The sequence below is a fragment of the Sparassis crispa genome (assembly GCF_003851025.1).
Source record: "Sparassis crispa DNA, contig_000003F, whole genome shotgun sequence".
Classification (NCBI taxonomy): Eukaryota; Fungi; Basidiomycota; class Agaricomycetes; order Polyporales; family Sparassidaceae; genus Sparassis; species Sparassis crispa.
In genome coordinates, this window is record NW_020939750.1 from 171,925 (window position 1) to 194,961 (window position 23,037).

At 53.3% G+C, this 23,037-nt stretch overlaps 9 protein-coding genes across 9 annotated transcripts; 5 read left to right on the top strand and 4 right to left on the bottom strand.

Moving 5' to 3' along the window:
* Nucleotides 1-92: 92 nt before the first annotated feature.
* On the bottom strand, nucleotides 93-2,111 carry SCP_0400630 (Cysteine desulfurase, mitochondrial; the record flags this gene model as incomplete). Its single annotated transcript, XM_027756804.1, has 9 exons — nucleotides 93-156; nucleotides 210-333; nucleotides 384-456; nucleotides 513-674; nucleotides 866-1,354; nucleotides 1,412-1,549; nucleotides 1,604-1,735; nucleotides 1,788-1,870; nucleotides 1,931-2,111. The coding sequence occupies 9 exons, from the start codon at nucleotides 2,109-2,111 to the stop codon at nucleotides 93-95; spliced, it is 1,446 nt and encodes a 481-aa protein (XP_027612605.1).
* Nucleotides 2,112-2,424: 313 nt separating this feature from the next.
* SCP_0400640 (hypothetical protein) lies at nucleotides 2,425-3,727 on the top strand (the record flags this gene model as incomplete). Its single annotated transcript, XM_027756805.1, has 5 exons — nucleotides 2,425-2,449; nucleotides 2,509-2,867; nucleotides 3,064-3,137; nucleotides 3,184-3,286; nucleotides 3,338-3,727. The coding sequence occupies 5 exons, from the start codon at nucleotides 2,425-2,427 to the stop codon at nucleotides 3,725-3,727; spliced, it is 951 nt and encodes a 316-aa protein (XP_027612606.1).
* Nucleotides 3,728-5,932: 2,205 nt separating this feature from the next.
* Nucleotides 5,933-8,098, bottom strand: SCP_0400650 (RNI-like protein; the record flags this gene model as incomplete). Its single annotated transcript, XM_027756806.1, has 9 exons — nucleotides 5,933-6,219; nucleotides 6,267-6,338; nucleotides 6,409-6,529; nucleotides 6,598-6,674; nucleotides 6,734-6,930; nucleotides 6,979-7,269; nucleotides 7,328-7,427; nucleotides 7,582-7,865; nucleotides 7,917-8,098. The coding sequence occupies 9 exons, from the start codon at nucleotides 8,096-8,098 to the stop codon at nucleotides 5,933-5,935; spliced, it is 1,611 nt and encodes a 536-aa protein (XP_027612607.1).
* Nucleotides 8,099-8,402: 304 nt separating this feature from the next.
* Nucleotides 8,403-10,539, top strand: SCP_0400660 (3-hydroxyisobutyryl-CoA hydrolase, mitochondrial; the record flags this gene model as incomplete). Its single annotated transcript, XM_027756807.1, has 8 exons — nucleotides 8,403-8,489; nucleotides 8,543-8,656; nucleotides 8,714-8,795; nucleotides 9,156-9,219; nucleotides 9,269-9,336; nucleotides 9,387-9,579; nucleotides 9,638-10,049; nucleotides 10,105-10,539. The coding sequence occupies 8 exons, from the start codon at nucleotides 8,403-8,405 to the stop codon at nucleotides 10,537-10,539; spliced, it is 1,455 nt and encodes a 484-aa protein (XP_027612608.1).
* A 457-nt stretch (nucleotides 10,540-10,996) lies between these two features.
* Nucleotides 10,997-12,080, top strand: SCP_0400670 (hypothetical protein; the record flags this gene model as incomplete). The annotated part of the gene is made up of 4 exons (XM_027756808.1): nucleotides 10,997-11,128; nucleotides 11,180-11,445; nucleotides 11,506-11,932; nucleotides 11,991-12,080. The coding sequence occupies 4 exons, from the start codon at nucleotides 10,997-10,999 to the stop codon at nucleotides 12,078-12,080; spliced, it is 915 nt and encodes a 304-aa protein (XP_027612609.1).
* A 518-nt stretch (nucleotides 12,081-12,598) lies between these two features.
* On the bottom strand, nucleotides 12,599-14,586 carry SCP_0400680 (predicted protein; the record flags this gene model as incomplete). The annotated part of the gene is made up of 6 exons (XM_027756809.1): nucleotides 12,599-12,844; nucleotides 12,908-13,555; nucleotides 13,609-13,827; nucleotides 13,881-13,995; nucleotides 14,053-14,199; nucleotides 14,258-14,586. 6 exons carry the CDS (start codon nucleotides 14,584-14,586, stop codon nucleotides 12,599-12,601), a joined length of 1,704 nt encoding a protein of 567 aa, XP_027612610.1.
* Nucleotides 14,587-16,754: 2,168 nt separating this feature from the next.
* On the top strand, nucleotides 16,755-17,556 carry SCP_0400690 (macro domain-like protein; the record flags this gene model as incomplete). The annotated part of the gene is made up of 2 exons (XM_027756810.1): nucleotides 16,755-16,975; nucleotides 17,034-17,556. The coding sequence occupies 2 exons, from the start codon at nucleotides 16,755-16,757 to the stop codon at nucleotides 17,554-17,556; spliced, it is 744 nt and encodes a 247-aa protein (XP_027612611.1).
* A 2,992-nt stretch (nucleotides 17,557-20,548) lies between these two features.
* SCP_0400700 (hypothetical protein) lies at nucleotides 20,549-21,486 on the bottom strand (the record flags this gene model as incomplete). Its single annotated transcript, XM_027756811.1, has 6 exons — nucleotides 20,549-20,807; nucleotides 20,866-20,890; nucleotides 20,950-21,099; nucleotides 21,157-21,162; nucleotides 21,227-21,370; nucleotides 21,426-21,486. 6 exons carry the CDS (start codon nucleotides 21,484-21,486, stop codon nucleotides 20,549-20,551), a joined length of 645 nt encoding a protein of 214 aa, XP_027612612.1.
* Nucleotides 21,487-21,822: 336 nt separating this feature from the next.
* SCP_0400710 (COP9 signalosome complex subunit 8) lies at nucleotides 21,823-22,816 on the top strand (the record flags this gene model as incomplete). Its single annotated transcript, XM_027756812.1, has 6 exons — nucleotides 21,823-21,990; nucleotides 22,042-22,118; nucleotides 22,176-22,390; nucleotides 22,439-22,546; nucleotides 22,600-22,698; nucleotides 22,755-22,816. 6 exons carry the CDS (start codon nucleotides 21,823-21,825, stop codon nucleotides 22,814-22,816), a joined length of 729 nt encoding a protein of 242 aa, XP_027612613.1.
* Between the last annotated feature and the right edge of the window lie 221 nt (nucleotides 22,817-23,037).

Below are 23,037 nucleotides of genomic sequence, written 5' to 3' on the forward strand. Positions count from 1 at the left end.
ATGCGGAGAAAGCGAAGCAGTCAGGTGGTGATAGGCAAATCGGCAAAGCAACATACGAAACATCCCTCACATACATCCCCACGGCCATGTCCTCAATGTTGGGCCCAGTTGATGGCGTTGATATCGATACCCTCCTGTACCATCTCCCACAGCGGGCTGGAACAAACGTAGTCAATTAGTGGTCAAGAGTGTTGGTCGGGACGGCGTACCTCATGTCGCGCAGTTTCTGGACCACCGACACGATCTTCGCGACGACAAAATCAATCTCCGCCTCCGTCGTGAAGCGGCCGATACCGAACCGCAATGAGGAATGTGCCATGTCCTCGGCGGCACCTACGACAACATCAGTAAACTGGGTCATCTTCGATCAGCATAGATCTTACCAAGCGCGCGGAGGACATATGATGGCTCCAGCGAAGCTGATGTACAAGCACTGCCGGAGGAAAGGGCAACATCCTACGTTGATATCAATCAGCCTTCGACATCACCAAGAACGAACTCGAAAATTATACCTTGAGTGCCATCAGGAGAGACTCTCCCTCAACGTACGCGAAACTGAGATTCACGCAGCCTGGGTAACCGTGAACATCGCCGTTCCGCACGACGTGATCCACTTGAGTGTTGATGCTGGTGATGAGGCGGTTGGAAAGTTCAGTTATACGGGCATGATCCCTCTGCAGATCGAGAAAGATCAGTATCATGTGGATCGACGCCAAAGGAGCAATGAAACCAGAACTCAGTATCCCTGCACGATGGGTCTTCTTTCAGTCGGTTGCTACGATGGACCAGACATCGCCGCAAAGCTCACATCCCAAAAAGAATCGTGTACGATGTCATTGACGGACCTGTAAGGAAGGATACTCACCGCCATCTCTTGCTTAGCGATCCGTGCAGCCTCGCCCATGCCCACGACGAGGGCGGCTGGTAGTGTGCCGCTGCGCAGCCCCCTCTCCTGTCCACCACCATTGATAATCGGCTCGAGTCTGACCCTGGGACGCCGGCGGACATATGCAGCACCGACGCCCTTGGGGCCATAGATCTTATGTCCCGACATACTCATGAGGTCGACGTTCATCTCATTCACGTCCAGTGGTATTTTGCCGGCCGCCTGTGCAGCATCCGTGTGGAGGTATACACCACGGTGCTTGCGAACCAAAGCGCCGATCTCTCTCATCGGTTGGATGACGCCGGTCTCGTTGTTCACTGTCATGACTGACACCAGGGAGGTGTCGGGGCGGATGGCGGCCTCGAGCTCGGCGAGATCGATGACGCCGTTGTGTTGGACGGGAAGGTAGGTCACGTCAAAACCTTCCTCCTGCAGCTTGCGGCATGAATCGAGCACACACTTGTGCTCCTGAACCGAGCCGGTGTGAGCAATACGGTAGATCGAAAAATAGCGGTTGAAACGCACTGTTTGAGTGGTGATAACGTGCTTTTTGCGATCCTTGTGGAAACGAGCAACACCCTTAATGGACATGTTGTTTGTCTCCGTTGCACCTGAAGTAAACACGATATCTTTCGGGTCTGCGCCGATGAGATCTGCTACGTGCTATGCAATAACAATCAATCGTCCGCACAAAATCCGACTGCGTTGCGCGCCTACCTTGCGTGCGTCCTCAACGGCCTTTTCAGCTTCCCAACCATATGCGTGTGTGCGACTGTGGGGATTGCCGTACTGGTCGGTGAGGTAAGGGAGCATCGCATCGAGGACCCGCGGATCTACGGGCGTCGTAGCCTGTACACATGAATGAGAGCCAGCCTGAGGATGAAGAGATACAGCGACAAACCTGCATGTCGAGGTAAATGGGCCGTGCCTGTGCTCCCACGGCGCCTTCACGGCGAGGCATCTCAACCTTGAAGCCAAGCATATCTGCAATGGCACCAACATTGTTCGAGTAAATCCAAGCATGGAATAAGAGGTCAAACGTACCTGCTCGTGGTGTGAAATGGTCCTCGTAGGTGGAGGGTACATCGACGACGCTCGCCCGGTCGGCACCTGAAGGCTGCACTAAGGTTCGGCGAGCCTCCCTCGCCACCGCCAGCCTGGACGCGGCACCGAGGGCAGCGCGCGACACGGCCCTTGTCGCTTTTGTCGACACTCTGGACAACATGGTGGGCGGTAAGCAGGAGGGAGCGACCACAAAGTGAAGTTATCAGATAGACCGAGCAGCCGAAGTACTTGAGCGTTTCGTCACGCTTCCGCGGAAGGAGCGTGTGTAAGGAAGTCACGCGCAGCACCCAATTGGAACAACTCCCACGCCAGCAACCAGACTCCCGTCCAACGATGCCGTCCCAGTCTCCGCTGCTTTCCCCAAAAGGCAATTCCCCACGCTGCGTGCGCACGGGCCACCGCTGCGGTTGCATTTCAACCGTTCGAACTCAGCCAGAATTCTGAACTCTCTCTCTCTCGTCTTTACCCCCACTATGGCTAGAAGACTTTATCTCGGCAGTAATGTTGTTCACCTCCTATTTCAAGCCAGAGGTTCTGAATCGCGTTGTTTTTGTTAGGACTGCCCCCCGATTCCCGTGCAGAGGATGTCTCTAAATTCTTCGACGGCTATGGTCGCATCGTCGACTGCCGCGTGATGACTGGCTTTGGCTTCGTCGAGTTCGAGAGCTCGAGGGATGCTGAGGATGCTGTGCATCACTTCAATGGCAAGCCCTTCATGGGTGCCAAGTATGCTTGCTTGATACTATTCATTGTTGTTCTGGAGGTTGCTGACTTCTCACGAAGCATCGTTGTTGAATTTGCGAAGGAGAGCCGTCCCCGTAGGGATCCATACGAGTCCGAACGTGCTCCTCGTGCCAAACGTCCCCCTGGTTTCCGTCTAACTGTCTCTGGAATCTCCCGTGACACGAGCTGGCAGGTATGACATCCGACTTTCACCTTTCTCTGGTCGTCTGCCTCGGCTTCGAATTCCTACGTGGCACGAGGACATGGGACCCATATCACAGTGGCATGCTTCTAGCTTCGTTTGTTGGATCACGTTGGATCGGACCATTTTTCCTGACCGCTATTGGCCTCTGACTGGATGGACCCTGACAATGCCCTTCCTCCGATAGGACCTGAAAGATTTCGGTCGCGAAGCTGGAAGTGTGTCGTATGCCGACATCGACCGCGACAACCCTGGCGATGGGTCAGTGTCACCTTTCTTGTCGATATCGTTGTTGACGCCGCTACAGAATCCTCGAATACCTTTCGCGGGAGGATGCTGAGCGAGCTGTCAAGGAGCTCGACGGCAAGGATCTTCGTGGTCAGGCCGTCCGTGTCTCCTTGGACCCCGAGGTAAGCGTGCATATGTCATTCGTTATCGCCATACTCACAGCTGCTTATCAGCGTTCTGGTCCTGACAACTATCGTCGCGACACTCGTCGTGACGACCGCCGTGACGATCGCTACGGAAGAGACGATCGTTATGGTAGAGACGATCGTGCTACCTATCGCCGAGAGCGGTCCCGATCCCCTCCTCGCCGCGCCGACTACGACGATCGTCGACCCCCCAGGTCTCCCCCTCCTAAGAAGGATGTGGATGATAGACGGCCTGCAGGGTACGATGACCGGCGAGGAGGCTATTATGATGACCGAAGAGGCCCTGACCCTTATTATGATCGTCGCAGGGACGACGTCGATAAGCGTAGGGACGACCGCCGACGGGACGAGAAGGATGACCGCTACGACGACAGGCCCCCGAGGCATTCGAATGGAGATAGCGGTTGGACGCGCTGAGGAGGCCATGCTGTCCGGGTATCGTCCGTTGCATCAGTGGACCACGAAAGGTTCTCCCAAAATCGTTGTTGGACATGCTCTCGATAGGTTGAGTTCGTTGTATCGCACCGGAGTCGTGTACTTGTGGAAGGGTTATCCCGCGTTGGTGTTTCGTTCCTGGCCTCAGGATTCGTCGTGGTTCTCGAGGCCCGTGATGTCCGTGCAAGTCGTTGGACCGACGCATTAGGTCCGAATACTACGGCAAGACCTTTGAGTGTTGTTCAAGTCCGAAGGTTCTCAACGTCGCTTGAAACGAGTGGGCGGCGCTCTTCGAGGCAGTGCCGTACAAAGACAAGGATAGGCTGGATGCTGGGCGCTTTTGAGGTCAATGCGACAATATGGGCGTTTGTGGATGCATACCTTTCTGTTCAATGGTGGCCTGCGTACCTTGAGGCGTTTATCAAAATCCGCTGATGCTCAATGTCATTCCCTGGGCGTTGGGCGCTGTTGGTGCTGTTGCTACGTGCAAGAATTTCGGTTGGCTCGTACGGGATCATCTGGAGGAAGTGCTCTCAGTGGGATAGTTGGGGATCGTTTCATCTATGTTGCAATCGCTATTTTTGTTGTAGATTACGTGTCAAATTGCATACAGACGGCTACACACATGCAGGTGGCACGGAGTGACACTTACATGGAATCCAGGTCGAACGGATATCGCCGTCTCGAACGTTGAAGATGTCGTATGCGCTCGGTTCGTCGACAGTTGGCGAGATGCGCACAAGACCTTCATGGAGCCTGCATTGGACACCCTATGGGAGCCTGACGCTGAACCACCCTGCAGCGTCACGTATACTTGTTGGGGACTCTCCTGGCCCGATCAGTGCGTAGTGACGAGTGGGTGCGGCTACTTGCAAATGCAAGGACAGGTTACCTCCCCTTGGACCTCGAGGTTGATCTCCCATGTTAATGGCGAATTTGCACACACTATCCAGCTCCGGCATCAACATGCATGGGTGGGACCGGCTGCAGTTCTACGCACCGGGTGTACGCAGAGTGTCTTCGGAGCGTGGCTAACTTCTTGACCTCCAGTACGTGATTCGTCGCAGCGGGATGATACTCCTTCACATCTGTTGCTTCGCGAACTGAGGTCGAACTTAGCAGCAGATTCTTCGGACTTGGCTTTATTGTCATCATCGATTTGCTGGATAGCTATCCAGGTTGACTTTATAGCACAAATCGTAGCATCATCTGAATCCACTACTCCCTGCCGTGCTGTCGCAATACCGCTCCCCCAGGACGTGATTAACGATTTCAACGATGATATTTATCTTCTCTTAGAGAGACAGGGCAAGTACCACTTGCGCAGGACCGTCCCGTGAGTCAAGCTTCTCTCCTCGCTACCATCCATTCCTGCCGCTGCTTTTGAGATGCTTACTTCTCGCGGCCGTTTCACCAGTTTCCAAATTTTACAGGATACAAGTAAATCTGAACGAAGTGAGCCCGTCTTACTCGCCATTCCTACACCACAGTTTCGTTCTCTCGGAATTCATCCTCATTAGTGAGCGCTAAGGAAGACAGTGGACCCGTGCTCAAGATCACTCTGTCTACGTTGTGCAGTTTGCATGGTACTTCGTTGCACAGGATCGAGTACACTAGGCTACCTCGGAGTTTTGTTATTTCTTACCCAAGGTGGACTGCTTCGTCCGTGGGCGGTTCTCGATATTGGACAGCGACCTACGGGGGCTGGTAGCGGCCTGGCTGAAATTGCGCTCGCTCGAAGTTCAAATCGTGACGGAATCTCGCACACTTTATGTTACTGTATGGTTGAACCTCGCGCGCCTCTCGGGATTTTGTGTTTGCCGTGGGTGGACGCGCGTCCCCTGCTAGTCCGCGGAGAGATGCTTAACTTGCATCGTCTGCCAAGAACTCTTTTGGCCCTCTAGGGGAGAATGCATTGTCTTTGTGCCGTTATCTCGAATTAATATTTCCGCATCTTGACTGCACGCTGTTCATGCCTATGATCCCACAGAACAACGGATTTCTTGTCCCTGATTCTGTGATAGCGAAGGCATAGGCTCAACTGCGGTCTGCAAGATGGCAGCGATCGGCGCTGTAGAGAAAGGAAGGTCTTATCAAACACAACGTTCTCTACTCGCTGGACGGTCAATCTATGGTCCGGTGCACTAGGTGATCCGTTGACACACCCATACGTAAGGCGTTCCGTCCTCATTCAACGTACATGACGATAGTGGATCCGTCTTCCAGTCCCCACCACGCCAGATCACTGGTGTCGTTATCCATTTCCACTACATCTCCGTTCATCAAGCTCAGCCAAAGCCGCACGGAGGAGTGCTGCGCTCTCGCGATCTTCAATGATTTGATGACCTTCATGCGGAACGTCCGCACAGACATGTTTGGCAGGACACGCAGACGCGTCGCATCGGCACTATCTGGAGACCTCGGCATTGACTTCTCGTTCGTCGGCAGTTCAGTGATTTGGCGGACATTAATTTCTGTTGGACGTCGGAATCATATTCAAGTACACAAAGGATTGGCTTACCGATCAGACGGTTGCTGAGGGTATCTTGTCGTTGTTGAACCGAGACTGGCGCATTATCCGGTTTGCCGTGTTCTAACATCGATGGTGCACAATTAGTACAGACTGCTCTCTACTTACACCGGAATAATCATCCTGGACGTACTAAGACAGAGTGCTCTCCATCTTGGATGTTCTCGTTCTCTCTCGTTCTCGTCTGTTGGTCCAAATTTTGCTATGTGTGACATGTAGAACAATTCACTGTCTGTTCGTTCCTTCGCGGTTATCTGGGAAAAGAGGAGTTAGCACACAAACATAAGTGCTAGAGATAGCAGAGTGCGAGATGTGGACGCACCACAGCTGCATCCAGTACCAGTAAGGAAGGTATCTTCGCAATAGCGAATTGTCTCGCATTCTTGCCTGTTACCGGATCTGCGCGGTACGACATGCTATAAGCACTACGATTTCACCATCTCGAGGTAAAATCGGACCTTCTACCAGGGGGTTGCCCGTAAGTGTCAAAGACTCTAGCTGGGGACACCACAGTGTTAAAGTGTCAATGTCTCGCCAAGAATTCAGAAGGTTGAAGGAGAACGATATATGGTTCAAATGGGCAACAGGAGATTTTGGCGTGTCCAGAGGAGGAATGGTTTCAATACAATTCGACCCTAATACGACGCGCTGCAGCCTGTCCCCCTTTCTCAGCGATCGATAAATGCGCTGTGCAACCACTTACCCTGAGTACGGTCCTACAGCCTGACATGTATTGGACCAGCTGCGTATAGCGTTGCTATCTAAATTGATAACTTCCAAAGTGGCGTTGATACCCGACGTTGCAGACGGATCGGTGTGTATCGCCTGTAAGTTGTTGTACCCCATCTCGATCAGCCGGAGCGCAGGCATGTAGCTGATCACTTCTTGCATTTCTTCCCAGGTAGTCATAGTCGAGCTCAGCTGCAGCTCGCGCAGGGCTCTAAAGGCGGCTGCCGCAAGGTGGATGTCCTGCGGTGGTCGCAGTCGGTTCTGGCTACCACGGGAGATTTGTAAAGACGCGGTAGACGGGGAGACGCGCGGGCGGTGCGTACTTGAGTGCCAGCCTCTGAAGAAGGGGCAGCTCGGTGACTATCGACGCGACAATGTCCCAAGTGGGAATCAAGTTCTTGGACATGTCAAGTCCACGTATTCCTGCGAAGAGAGTAGCGCTCAACATGAGAACACACATCAGAAACAAATTGCGCAATTGTTCGTCTGGACGAACATGCAGCAGATGACTGACATACATAACGCATTTCGACGAACATTGTTTGACGGTCGTTTAGAGCGGAGATTATTCACTTACCTGGGCATGTCCGTCTAATCGCCCAAGGTGGATCGGCAGATGAAACTCCTTCATCATCCAAGCTCACCTCCCGCAACCGTTCGAGATTGGCAAGATTTCCTCTAATCTTATCCAGACCGACGGCCTCTACTTCTATCGCGCCATGGGAAGATCCCAATACAACAGTCTCCAGAACATCGGAATTTCGCGGCAGCTCCACGTACTTTGATACCAAGGCTGTCAAGAACGATGTTCCATATGAGATGGCCGCAGATGGTCTGATGAAAGAGCCGGAATTTGGTACTCTGCCACGAAGTTATGGGAATACGAGCTGTGGATTGAACAAACGAACCTACATGCAAGTAAAGTAACGCGACCCGTCCTTCACGCCATCGTGTTTCCCCCGTTGTGGGTCGTCCCATTCGACACCTAACCAGACGCCTGAGGTCTTCCCTACTGCTCCCACGAATCTGACAGTCCCTAGAAATCCCAAATGGTTCAAGCGCGTGCCGACTTCAGGTAACACCTGCGTTGCCATTCGCGTAAGTACTCGATAATTCAGCCAGATGCACTGGATTTCTAAGGACAAGAGAGGTTAGAAGAATATTGATTTGAGTCACGGTGGTTCAGCGCTCAGCGCTCAGCGTTGAGCCTGAGATTGAGATTGTACAGTATACAAGCCGAGTCGCGCTGCGGTGATCACGTGGAACGTCAAGGCGCGTCTGCGATGTCGGCCGGGTCACTCGGCAAATTCACGCCCGCCAGCACATCCCCAGGCTTGCTTCCTCTGCCGTATGTTGTTGCGACGCCCCACTTTCGCAAGGGGCTTTCATTTTGCGCCAATGTCGCGGCGTAGCCTCTCAGCGGCGCGGAGAACTGAAGCGATCAGGCTGCATTTGATGTCCACGTCTAGCGCACCAGTCGAGGAGGTAACGTCAACAAGCGGCTCCTGGTACTTCCTCGGTTCTCATAATTCTTGCAGGCACCGGTGCTGTTCAAATCAGATGGTGCCCTGAGAGCATATATCCTCAATCGGCCCAAAAAATTGAATGCTCTGGATGAAACCATGCTGAGTATTCTGCGACCAAAGATTGAGGTGAGAAAGCACTCTTCCTTCGGTTCCATATAACTTCTCATGAATATCTGACGGTAGGAATGGGCTCGCAGTGATTTGACTGGCGTTGTAGCAGGCACAGCTGTTGGACGTGCATTCTGTGCGGGTGGAGACGTCGCCCGTAAGTTTCCGTTTCTCTCGAGTTTGCGATTCTGCCTGCTATCAGGGAGATGCCCCGTTTCGGGCAAGGTATACGGGTCAAATGTTGCAGATGAAATGTTGCAGCAGGTGATCGAGCACCGGTGCGGAGATTGTTACTTTCCAAAAGCTCCAAGTTCTCTGAGTTCTCCAAATTCCCCTGGAGCTCCGGACCTGAGGGCGGGAGAGCTGTGGACATTGCTCGCTGACGAGAAAAATTCGCTGTAACTCGGCATGTGGATGCGAGACGAACGATTGATGATAACTTCCAAGTCTCCAAATTTAGTTGTCAACTTTTCTTTTCTCTCCGTTGCCATCTAGCACGATTTACAGACGGTCACAGGCATTGTCGAATATTCCAAGAAGGTGGAAACACTCCCCAAGGCCGTCGATTTCTTCCACCGAGAGTATGTATGATGTTCACTGCAGGCTCTGCGGATATTCAATCTGCATCAGGTTCGAGATGGACTACATCCTTGCCGCGATGCCGAAGCCTTACATCGCGTTCATGGACGGAATTACCAGTAAGTGATGGTGGTCACCCGCTGGAAGCCCGCTTATTCTCTGTTTGAAGTGGGCGGGGGCGTTGGATTGTCGGTGAACGCCCCATTCAGGATCGCCACTGAAAACACAGTATTTGCCATGCCGGAAACCAAGATTGGTTACTGTCCCGACGTCGGCGCAAGCTACTTCCTCTCAAGAATAGACGGCGAAATTGGCACCTACCTGTCATTGACGGGTGAAACCATCTCAGGCAGGGCAGTTTTGTGAGTGTCGACCGCTCCTTCTCGCCGTGCTACACAAATTTCTAACAGAGGCTGTCAGCGAACATGGTTTTGCGACACATTTCATTCCTTCGCGGCGCATTCCCGGACTGCTTGAGCGGCTGGCCGGTTTTGAAGACCCGACGTACGCGCAGATCGACATCCTCCTTGAGGAGTGTAGGTCGGATCAACAGCCTGGCCAACTGAACAGCTTACTTGTGGGCAACACGCGGATCGCGCTGGACAAGGCATTCCGGCACAACTCGGTTGAAGAAATTGTGGGGGACCTGAGGGCGTTCGCGGAAGGAAGCGAGAATGAGGAGGTGGCCGAGTGGGCTAAGCATACGCTGGCTGCGTTGGACCTGCGTAGTCCGACGAGTCTGAAGGTCGCTCTTGCGGCCGTCCGCAAGGGAAAGACGATGTCGCTTCTTGAGGCTCTGCAGATGGAGATGAATATCGCTTCCGCGTTCTGTGTGAGTAACGTTCTTGATGACCGTCCTCGTGACTATATTCATCTTGTTTATCCAGCACGGCGTTAGCCCTGACTTCCGCACTGGCGTGACTGCGGTGCTCGTCGAAAAGCTTAAGGGCCGTCCAGACTGGTTGCCATCGAAGCTGGAAGACGTGAACGACGAATTCGTGGAGAAGGAGTTCTTCAATGCTTTTACCCCGGAGGATGGCACCTCACCGAGAATCACACCTCCAGATTACCTCGTAGACCACACGAGGCTGATGGACCCGATGCGCTTCGCGCTGCCGACTGAGGAGGAGATTGGCCAGCTAGTCGCGGGCAACCACAAGACCAGCGGAGGGTTCGCGCTCGACCTCGAGGACCTCCTGGAGAAGTTCAACGACATCAAGAAAGGCAAGGCCGGCGTGCGGGAGAAGGTCCTAGAGGTCGTGGATCGGCGATGTACCTTCGAGAAGGACTCGGACAAGCAGTGGCTAGAGTGGAAGCACTGAGTATGCTCACCCAGCGTCTGAACCAGTACACTGCACTCTTTCGGATCTGCTTATTCCATGTATCTCTTAATTCAAACATGTATAAACATTCATTTAGCGCCTCTTTAGAGTTCGTGTTGGCATGTTGGCACTGACGTCGCGCTGGATATTTCTCTCAAGCCTAAGGCCCGTACTGTGGCGTCCACAGGGTTCCGGCGGCATGGCAATGTTCAGCTGACCGCGGATGGCGAATGTCTTCAGCTTTAGCAGCTTGCTGGCGACTAACTTGAACTTGCTTAGGCCTGCTGATCAAGCTTGCGAAAGTACGAACAGAAGATCTGCAACCTGTTGTCGGGGTTTGGCCTTCCTAGTCCGCATGCGTATTCACCTTCGAGTGAACCTCCCTTACCGCACAACTTCGCGCCAGGCTTTGGGCGAGAGTCGGTCGTTACACACTCACACATTCAAGCAGAATACCATGGCCCCAGGAGAAGCCAAACGCACCCCTGCGATCCCTAGACGTTCGGCTAGCGTTATTGTGGTGAACCCACAAAACGAAATATTGCTCGTCCATCGGAACCCTAAGTCACAGTCCTTCGCAGGTGCACACGTATGTCCCTACATCATTCTTGTCATAGCATGAACGCCAATTAGGTCTCAGGTATTCCCAGGCGGAAATTATGATTCGCAGCAGGATGATAGTCTCGAGATAACCGCTATCAGAGAGCTTTTTGAAGAAGCGGGATTGCTGCTCGCGTCGTCTGCTTCGCTCAAGCTGCCGAGCGACACTGAGCTCGACGAGGCCCGGGAGGCTATCCATTCTCAACGACGACTATTTCGGGATTTTCTCTCCCACCACAGTTTGACTGCAGACGTCTCGTCTCTCCTGCCGTTCACACAGTGGGTCACTCCGCCCACGATACCAAGGTAGTGTACACTGTGTGTAAATGCATTCTAAACCGTCTTTTACTGACTGTCACCCTGAAGACGATTTCGCACGCAGTTCTACGTCGCGTTCCTCCAAAGCGCACCCTCCACCGGCTTCTCCGCGGGAGGTAAGCAAGAGCGGCTCCCTACCCCAGACGGCGGACAAGAAGTCATCGCCGCGCGGTTCGTGCACCCGCGCACCGCGCTCGAGGAGAGCCGCACGCAGCGCATCGTGCTGATGCCCCCGCAGATGTACCTTCTCAGCACACTCGCTGACATCCTGCAGGGTGGCGAGAATACCCTGGCACAGCGCGAGCGTGTCGGTGCGCTCTCACGCGGCCTGTTTGGCAGGATGGTCGTCAATCCGCGTCCGCTTCCTGAGCGTGACCCTGAAGGCCGCACGATCTTGACGTACGAAGGCGACGAGACGCGTGGAGGGAAACCGGGGCGCCTACACAGGTGCCATGCGAAGTTTGGACCAGGAGGGGTGAGTCCTTATTTCCACCTTCATAATTCAGGCGTTGCTAACACTACTGCGATTTCAGACCGCAACGGAAGTTGTGATACAACGTAACTTCGACATATTTACGGGGATTGAGGGGCACTTGTTTGAGGCGGAAACAGCGAAACTCTGAGTGTCGCCTTGTATGCTGTATACAACCGCCTTGGACTGCGCCCTTGTCAACCACTGCCATCGGGATGTATTGGTTTCTCCCTCGATACCCAGTCGTAACAATGTGCATTAAACGCGGAACTATGACAATACATCGTAATCAAGACATCTACAAGGTCGTTGAGATGCTACAGAGGTTAAGCGCAGTGCAAGCACAGGCACCGAAAGTTCGAGAGACGTGAGTAGTGCTACAGAAGGCAGTGAAGCGTGGCGATAGCAAGAGAAGGGGTCAGTAAAACAGCCGCAAGAAAACACAATTGGTATGCAAGTGCGAAAAAATCCCAAGAGCGAAGAGAAGATGCGAAAATGCGAAAATGCTTCACTGATTATATGCGAATTGGTGTTCCAAAAAACAGTAACCCGTCGAAGTAGAGTAGAACGTGTGTCATCGTGAAGAAATATGTCGTGAAGCCGGAATGTGATCGAATGAAAGCGCACGAGGGGCGAGACTTTAAGGTGCCGTGTTGGAGAGGTTCTTCTCTAGATGTCATAGACCTGGTAGTCATACGGCACGTAGTCACCCCAGTATCCCAAATAGCAGGCACCGACGGGGTAAGAACCCGATCCGCCAAGCTCAAGCGCAGTGACATTTTCGCTAGTGGCAGCAGTCCACTCTGCGTATGACCCAGTGTTGGGGTTCCCATTGTGCAAGAACGCGCTGTAACGCGCTTGCACCTCCGTGACCAGTGCGGACTGTGCAGATGTCGGGCTAGGTACGGTGCCGAACTATCGGACCGGAAATAAAGTAAGCTAGCTAATCAGGAACGAGTTGAGTATAGAATGACGTACCACGATCTCGATGTCATCCTGGTGGCAAACGGCACCAGGCTCCGTGCATACGGAGTAATCTTCGTTGCCAGGATACGTCGCACCGACCATATACATGCCGACATACGCCTGCCCGCCGTTTGCAGCCCAGTTCCGCGCAAACGTCCATGTCGCACAGCGCCACACCTGATCCGTGCCGAGGATCTGCAGCATAGGCCGTGCATCCTGCACACCGTCCGCAGGTGTCGGAGGCGGGACGTAGAGTTCATTCGCAAGGAGGCGCTGCGCGCGAGGCTCGCCGAACGTGAGGTTGACGACATAATCATACGTTGAATACTCCACAGGACTGCCGAACGACCCGTAGATCGTCACTGCTGCCTCGTCGACAACGTTGGAGATGAGGACTGGTTTAGAGACGCTGGGGAAGGGAGTCGTCGAGTCCAACGTCGTGGTAATGAGTTCTCCATCGACTACGGGCCGGATGGGTTCTGCCGCACCAGCCGCGGGCAAATTATTGGCACTGTAGGTGATGGTGTTTCCCTGAGCGGTCAAGATAGAATCGAGAGACAGTGAGTTGATACAAGAATTATCGGAGTCACTGCAGCCAATGTTGGACACGAAGTTTGACAACAGTGTCTCCTGGAGCGTAGTATTCAGAAAGCCGTAGTCCTGCGGATTGCTAGAGTCAACAAGCGTGCGCCTCATTGTAGCAAGGCCCTCACCATCGGGTCCGATTGAAGAATTGCAGACTGGAACATTGATGATGCAGAAGGAGTGGCTAGAAGCGCTCTGATCATGTTGGCACCAGAGCTCTGTCCCGCTAGGGTTATCTTCGATGCGGAACCTCCAAAACTAGGGACCACTTTCTGCAAGAATGAGAGCGCCGTCATGACGTCCAGAACTGCAAGATTAGTCTCGCCACTAGGCGCCATGAAACCCAACTGCATATACAATGAGGTTTCTATGAAAAGTTGAGATAAGTAAAGCTACTCACTGCTCCTAGACGGTATTGGATCACGGCAACGACAGAACCAGTAGCAGCCGCCAATGCGGATCCGTCGAGGCCAGGGCCAGTGGCTGAGCCGCTGATGAAGGAACCGCCGTGAATCCTGAATGTTCCATGGTTTTGAGTCCCACAAGTAGTAAAGTGATGCAGCTGCACTCACCACACCATGGTAGGCGCACCACTCGAAGAAGAAATAGAATCAGGGACATAGAGTAGCATGGCCAAGCAATCCTCTGAGAAGGTCGAATCAGCAGCGTTAGGCTGCGGGCAAGCCAGAGGAAGGCCCGAGGCATTAGCTGCCCCAGCACTATGAAATACGATTGTAAACAGGCTCCCAGAAGACACAACGAGAGAACAAAGCATACGGGAAATCCCACGTTGTTACTACCTCCGATTGTTGCCAGCGTTCTGCGGATCCATACCTGACCGCATAACGAACAGCACCATCGACATCCGATGTACCCTGTGCAGTCCCAATTGGGGTTTGGGTGGTCAACGAATTGACAGTCGATGTTGTACGGGGACACAAGTTCATCCACGAAGCAAATGGAATGGAGCAAAACAAGCCCTTGTGCGTGATTGGAGGCAACCTGAGCGCTGGGACTCCATCAGGATACGAGCGCGAGAGTAGAGGAAATCCCCATGTCGAGGAGACGAGCAGCGACGCAAAGACGAAGGATGTGAAGGCGACCATGATGAGCTTGGAAGTTATTACAAATATTATATGGAGCCGCTCAGACCCAAAGTCTACGTCGACGAGAAGGTCGTCGCTGCAGGTGAGAGAGCGGTAGAGCCGACGGAAGGGTTTAAGTAGTGGAGAGAAAGGTGCCGCTCGTTCCTGCGAGCCAGGGGGAACTGCGTGAGACTCTAGAGAAAAAGCGACAGGAAGATGATGGTAAGGAACAGAACGGTGTAATGTCTGTGCGGTCGAGGACATATTGGATGCAAACAGAACAATGACCCAGAAATAGCGCTGAACAGAATAGCTACCGCACGAATACCTCACCTGCCTTATCGGGACAGTGTCTTGTTCCCAAACAGGAAGGCTTGCAACAACTTCAGGTCCTCCTCCTACGCCCGTACCTGGCGGTACATATCAGAAGAGAAGGTCAAGGTACGACCAGCTTTCATGTGCGTGGTGGCGCTCTTCAGCAGTATGAAATTAGCCTCGTTCACGCGGCGGGCCGTCTCGTGTGGGATATCCTCAGACCCGTGCTCCCACTGCCGACTGGAAGTGCCTTGCTCGAGCCTTGCTTACTTGACAAGTAGGACTGTGATGAATGGATATGGATATGTATTAGATTCAACATCACATCGCAATGACAGGCAGGCGGGATCAGAATATCATGACGATTCTACCAACCGAGCCAATCTCAGCTGCCGACAACGTGACAACGTCGCAGGTTGGAGGAATATTTTTTGTTCATGTATACTGGCTCGTCCAACTTGCGTGATACTGTATTTTACCTGAACATTGTACGTGTACACGGAGGAAAATTAAATTGTCCACCGCCCCGTTGAGAGCCGGACCTCCAACATGCAAAATGAAAGAAGAATCCAAGCTGATTACGATCGGTATGCAGGCGGATTAGCCGTGCACGCCCTAGATCCGAGCCATAACCAAAGATTTTCCGTCGGATGACTTAACGCTCGCCGCGTGCCTGATAAGATGAGTAAGTCCCGCGAAGGTTCCAGTACAATGCTTATTTGACCCGCCTCGCGATTGCAAGGAAAATAATGAAAAACGCACCACGCAATATTTTTCTGGACAAGGCAGCATCGTCAGTTGTGCAGGCACGAGCGCCAGAAGACAAGTTGAGTTTGCAACAGCGAAGCTACAGCCGGGACGAGTGTCCATAATTATCGTCAAACCATGGTGGTGTGCGTGGAGGCACCCTTATTGTTTGCAGCGCGGAAACTGAGCGCTGTTCTCACGCTATGCGATTGAAATGCAAGAAGTAAACACGTCTTAATGACTGGTCATCGTCAGGCGCGTCCCTGGAGATAGCGAGAATGGACTACGCACCGTAGATTCCGCTGGAAAATGCACGATCCGACGATTTTACAATGTTGGTCACTTCTTGTACAACAAGAAGATCACCATATTTGTGAAAATGGTACCAGAGTAATCCTGCAGAACGGACGTATGAGAGAGATCCGAGTTTCGCAGTTGAGCCGGCTCGAAAGTTTGAAATTCGTGCCGGGACAGAAACAACACTGAGACAAAACATACGGCAATATTTCAAAATCAAAACACAAGCCTGAAACAGAATCTTGGCCCGTAAAAGTCACCGTCAAGCATGAACATGATTCATTTCAGGGGGCATCTAGCTGCTACACACAGAAATAGAGACTGCTGTGCGTATGCGTCTGCCGAAAAATCTGATGAACAGCCGGTAGTCTGTCTGAGGTCTGTACCCGTAAAGGTGCAAGCCAGACACAGATATCCTAAGGCACAAAGGTCGAAGTAGAGTGTCTACTCTGCCGGGGGAGGCACGTATATCCAGAGGCACGAAGGTTGTCTACAAGTACTGTCTCAGTGCCTGAGACTAGACACACGCGAGGCGGGCCGCGGGCCGTGGCCACAGTCACATGATGGCGACTACAGTGGACTCGGAATTCCTGCAGCTGAGAGGCACCGTCACCAAGCACGCTCCAACTGAGCCTCAGGTAAGTAATTGTGACGCCTTACGAAGTCGTGTCTACAAGCCGGATCCTATATTGTAAAATTTGGATTCATCGTTTGACCTCAGGCTCAACTTCGAAGTGGTATGGGTGAGTTATCATTCTCTTGTACACCGGTGATATTACATGCCCACTGGTCGTGCGCCATCTGCAGATACTCTTCGCACCTAGCACAATATGTCGAACATCAGTTTCGTCTTCATGGAGCCCAAGCATAAGAAAACGACCGGTCCTACTCTATGCGAAGAATGGCGGACTCGCATTGCCCAGCTTCTATCTCCAGAAGACCAACCACGTTTCGCAGTCGTGCAGAGCACTCTTCAGAACCTTGAGCCCCCGAATTCTCTCTTCGACTGCATCGTATCGCCCGCGAACTCGTACGGCCTCATGGATGGCGGGTAAGTCGCAGTTCCCCTCTGACGCAAGGATTCCGTCGAATCGCTGCCAAAATGATAGCGTCGATTACTACATCTCCGAGGCTCTGTCGCCCAAGAATGACATTATGGTGCTCACGCGCACTGCTCAGGCGGCGATCAAGAAGCGCTACTACGGCCTTGCGCCCCCAGGGTCTTGCACTTTGGTCCCGCTTCCTCCGCTCTTGCGTAAGAACCCGCGCTTCCCTCGCTGCCGCGTCCTCGCCGTCTGTCCCACCATGCGTCTTCCCGCGGAAGTAGACTGGCACCGGGACCTCGTGTACAATGTTATGTGGAGCTTGCTCACGGAGCTGGAGCGCTGGAACGAGCGCGCTGCACCGGAGGACCGCATCACGAAAGTGGCGATGACGGGCTTGGCGACGGGTGTGGGCGGTTTGCCAAAGAACGTGTGCGCGTGGCAGATGATACTTGCCATAAAGCACTTCCTTGATGTCAGGAGCGAGGCGGGAAGGAACAGATGGGCCCAAGATGGCTACCCTGGCTGGAATGATGTCCTGCCGAGTGCAACGGAAGTTGAGCACATTCCTAATGACGATGCGAAGTGAGACGCGCGCAAGTCTCGGTGTAAAGGTGGAACACTGATTGCGTGGGCGGGGGAGTTTCTCAGGACGCAAGCAGGGTTTCGAGTGTATGAAATATATTTCCGATTTACTAGCATGTAGTATTGATTTCTGGCGAATGAAAAAGACGTGGGTCGCGGCGCGATATACGGTACCAGCACGATCCCACTCCCGCCCCCTGCCTTCGTCGGCGACATCCCCCCGCCGTAGCTCTTGACACCGGAACGGCCGACAACACATTCTCCTCGTCATTCACACTCCCGTTGTCTCACCCGAACCTGACCAGTACAGCACCGACGAGATCAAGAGAAGGTAGCGTCCCAAAAAAGCGCCTACAGGCGTCGGGATCGTCAAGGCGGGCGCACGCGAGGAGCTCGAAGACGGTGCACCGGAGGTGCTGCGAGAGAGTAGCATCTCCAAAGTGCTCCTACAGCATTGACGCGTCCATGGGTAAGAAACTCGGCCAAGGGCGGGCACGACTCACCAAGCCCGCGCTCGCTAACACAGGCAGGCCCATTAAGCTCGTGCTCGCAAACACAGACATGTCACTGCCGTCGTGATTCCGTCATCGATATAGATCGTCGGCATCGATATGGATGGGCGGCATCCATGAAATGACCTGGTTCGCGTGTGGGAGGGACAAGATGTGTCGATCACCGCCTGACGTCGCAAGCGATATTGCTCGGGCCTCTTGAGTGCGTGAGCAGGAAACGTCGGGCGGCAGGCACGTACCTGACAAAGAAGCCGTCCTTGCCTGGAGTGCAAGGGTATGACGTCTCGAGTTACACTCCAGAGTACGAGACGGCGCCGAGCGGCGCCGTGATATGACACCAGCACCTGCACACACTCAGGAGCACTGGAATAAAATAAACTGTAAGAACCAAACTCGCACATGCCTTGCAAAGAGGAGGCGCACCGACGCACGCCTCGCAGGACGTCGAGCTGTATGTACTTGTTCGAACGTCCACCGTAAAGAGGAATATGAGAAAGACCGTACATGTAGATGGAAACGCCTGAGCGCAAGGCAACGATGACGCCGTGAGTGGTGTGATGGTGCGATCATATCCACTCAGTCAGCGGCCTTGAATGTGTAGAGCGACAGCATTGACACGCACCGCACAAGGTCTCTGCAATGCCCTCCGCGGGGCGTCGACTCCATAGGTCCGATGTGGGTCGTTGACGGCCACGGATACCGCGGCCGTGCTGAACGGAATGGCCATGGTAGCGACACAGTGAGCAATGTCAAGGACACGCGGTACTCGGTGTCAGTGGTTGACGCTGTCGTTGGCGCCCATTGACATTTCTTTGACGCGTATTTCCGTCTTCGTATTTTTCTCTTCAGCGGTTCCGGGGGAAGCGGGGTTTATTTTCCCGCGGGGGATTTCTGAATAGACTCGTCCGATAATACCGCACTTGTGTGCTTCTAATACATTAATATCGCCCAGGAGGGCACCGCCGCGTGCCTCGGAGAACAGCGCCTCGCGGGACGTCGATCAATTTAATAGTCCATCCCTGTAAAAATGGACAGCGCATGAACGTAAGCGGTGAATTAGTGGCGTACTGCACTGGATCGGGGGACAACGACATCTACGACGCCTCTCGCCTCGCGATGCACCGACGCACCGATTCTCCCGGAGGTCGATGGACAAGGAGAACAGAAGTCAAGGTCAATATCATCGAGAGCAGGTGCGCGCTCAGCGCTCAACAACGACTGAGCACGAGTTGGCGAATCTCTGCCACGCTACACACACTGACACGCTGAATCACAGGATCCAACAGCTGAAGACACGGACACATGTGGGGCATAGCCTCCCCAACGATTCTCATGTGGAGTTGACCGTCCACATAGAACCTGGTACCCAGCAGACATGGAAGACGACGATGGAGCACAGACACGATGTGTGGACGAGAGACACTGCAGTAAACGAATAGTAGTACTCAGCCTAAGTACTAAGCACATTGTGCAAGATGGGATACATACATGAAGACTATGCGCCCCTCGCGGGGCTCCAACCCACACGGACGCGATCGTTCGTGCAGGAAATGACATGCGAGATCGGGCGCGGCAGGCGATGACTGCCGCGCGCTCTGGCAAGCTGCATCGATGGTGAAGGGCAGCGCACCGGCGAAATATGCGGGACAGAGGCACACGAAAACTCGCACGCGTATGAAGCCTGCACTGATCACGAGGAAGAGCCATCGACATGCATATGGGAAGCCTCCCTGAACGAACGAGACATAAGGCGACGACGCGAAACTTGACCGGCGGCAATTCGCGACGCGACGGGTCACGGGCTCGCGTCGTTCATTTTCGGCGCTTGACGAAATATCGTTTTCAAGACATGCTCTTCCCCAAGGCCGGCCATACCGTGCACCGAATGGCCTGGGATTCGCTCCACAACTCTGTCCGCCGTATCGTCTGGGACCCGGAGAGGGCAACAATATTTAAGGTGCGAGGAAGGCAACTGGCAGTGACAAGGGAGGGCGTGCAAAAGGGAAGCCGCGATATTCAGCGATGTCCGAAGAATTTTGCACCGGTACTGCGCACCCGTAAGAAATGCGTACCCAGGCAGATTTTCGCACCAGCGATGCCGGTGCCAAGTGCTTGCCTATGTATTTAGGGTATCATTGCGCGAGTGGCGAGGCTCATGAGCTCTACCACGCGTAGCAAATGCATCAGTCTTTTGGTATCAGATATTTATGTAAATCTATCAGCTAACATTGTGGGAGGCGGTCTGTCGACGGCGCGAGGTGTAAAGTTTGGACGGCATGTGGATATATACCTCTGTCTCGATTGTCTGTATACAGAGTAGTCATTGCGATCACCAGCATGAATTTGAAAACGAGTTGATCGCACCGTTGACGTATCGAACCGGACATCGCTCATGCACTTTCAAGCAGAAAATCCACAAGTCGACGATGATGCTATTCCACGGATATATGTACAGCGCGTCCATATAACGACACGAAGATCTTTTCATCTCTTCCTCGGTGCACTCGGTGGGGGTGGTAGTAGAGGCACAGCCAAACCGCCGGATGAAGACGGCTTTACGCCGCCAACACCACCCAGTAGGTCGCTTGTGCTCGTGGATTCTGCCTTAGCACGGCCAGGAATGGATATGGAGAATGTTTGACCCTCCTTCAGCGTATAGTCTTTCTTGGGTCCTGCAGGAATATGGGGTGAGGGCTTGTCGTCGGTCCCCGCCTCCTGCGGGTTCACACGAGCGCGCCAACGCCTATCCAGGGTAGAACGATGTCAAGGCTATTTTAGCGAGATCAGTATGTGGAACATACTTTGTGTAGTCTTGCAAAGTTACGTCTTATTCAACCAACATCAGCTGGCAATATTCACGGTAATCTTTAGCGGCTAGGACTTACTAAAATCAAAGCTATCCGAGCGCTCAAGGAAGCCCATGCCGATATACGCTTTTCGTCCGTTGTCCTCCACTCGGACCACGAAGTAGCGGGACGAGTCGAGCACTGCCTCGACGCTCGGTTTGGCAGGATCGTAGTCCGCCTTCGCGAACACTGCACACTCAATACACCTCAGCATGGTATGAGCGCAGCCGCATCAAATAGACGTACATTCTCCTGTGGATGCACCGCAACCCAGATAGCATCAACTCTCACGCCACTCACCGCGAAACCCACTCACCAGTCGACGGGTCTTCGAATTGCAGCGTCAACCCGCTCGATCGCTCGACAATCCGCAGCCTTCCCTTCCAAAGTGGCTGAGCGAGGTCACCCCACTCCTGCGCACGATGACCCTCGTTCTTCTTCAGCGGCGGGATCTTGTACACTGTTCTATCGCATGAGCGGCGTCGTGAGCACATGCAATGCAATCTGAAACCAACCTGACACTTCCCTGCCAATGTACAGGATACTCTCTATCTCTTCTTCACGGAACTCCTCCATTTCAAACCGCAGACCGCAAGGAAGTGCAAGGATGAGAAAACTTGAGAGTTGAAAGCGATGCCGCCGCAGGGAACAGTGGGCGGTGTAATTGCGCGTGCACGTGTTCAGTAGACGCGTTCTACGGGCGCTTGCCTTGTGCTCACCACCTACGACCTGCATTCGGTGCACTACTATTATTTTCAACACCTGTTGTATCACCTTACCTCCCACAAGCCCCACAAAATGACAGGACCTCCTACGCCTCCCCTGACCACCGCTACAGAAATTGAAGATGCCGCCCGGTGTTCTGTTTCACCACCATCGGCACCGGCAGTGCCAAGCACAGAGCCATTGACCATGCAGGTAGAAGAACCTTCACAGGTAGCAGAGCCCGCACCACAAACTGTGGCTGCGCCGGAACAGCAGAAGAACCTGTACGAACTGCTGTTCCCCACCTTGGCTAATCTCGCGGCGAAGGGCGACTTTCAGGAGCTCATCAGAGTCGCGGAGCACTGGGACGTATCTGTATGTTCTTGTAATGAATAACGACAACAATAATGACACTTCTACGGATAGGCCGAGAACAATAGTTCGTACTCGCGCCTGTTCCTGACAGCACCACTTGTTCTGTCCTACCTCATCGTAGACGAGCTGTACGTCCTTGGATCCGACAGATCGTGCCAAATGCTCAGGAAATTTTAATCCGACAGATCGGCCGCACGCTATGCTCTTACAAGACTTCCGGACAATCTAGCCTCTCTCCCGATTACCCGGGGGCTATTCCATCTGCTTTCTGCGACTTGGGATCGGAAATACCAAAGTGTATATTCCCGTGCAGAGGACGTTTTCAATCTCTGCCATCAACCCGGCTTCCCGGATGATGCCCTCGCATCCATGGTCACCGGAATGGTCACCACCTTTGTCGGTCAGTGGTCTGCGCAGCCTCATCTTACGTTTTATTGACGTGCTGCAGACGTGTTCCGGAAGAAAACGTTTGTGCTGCTGTCAAAGGCGTACACCTCAATTCCGCTGTCTCTCTCTCAGACCTATCTCGGACTTTCGTCGGAACAGGTCATCAACGGTCAGAATAATCAGTATGATCGCGTGTGCCGTGCTCCTGATCCATTTGTGTAGCTGCTGGCGCCCATGGGTGGACATACGATGCGTCTACTAGAGTGTTTACTCCAACTTCGGCGACCGCCGGTACCTCGCGTCTGAACGGCGCGTCTGCAGGTATGGGATATTTTGCAACATTCTTGCAATTTTTCAATAAACCATAATTTTGACAGCACAATCCACGCTGTATACCTTCGGCGTGGTGGCTGATAGCATTGTACGGCTGGAGATGTAGTTTGATCTCGTGTTCACCTTCGCGCTGTAGAGCAGATTTTGTAGGATTAGGCACTTGTACTCGAATCTGATACGTATTTTCTGCGTTCAACAAGTCCTCTCGCATTCTCAGGCTCGGGCCAAATACCTGATTGCCGAGGTCATGTGGGCGGCGCGTATTGCATGAACGCGTGGCTGAACGCGTTTGCAAGTTCTCGCAGAGTTGAACTCTTTCGTACTTCC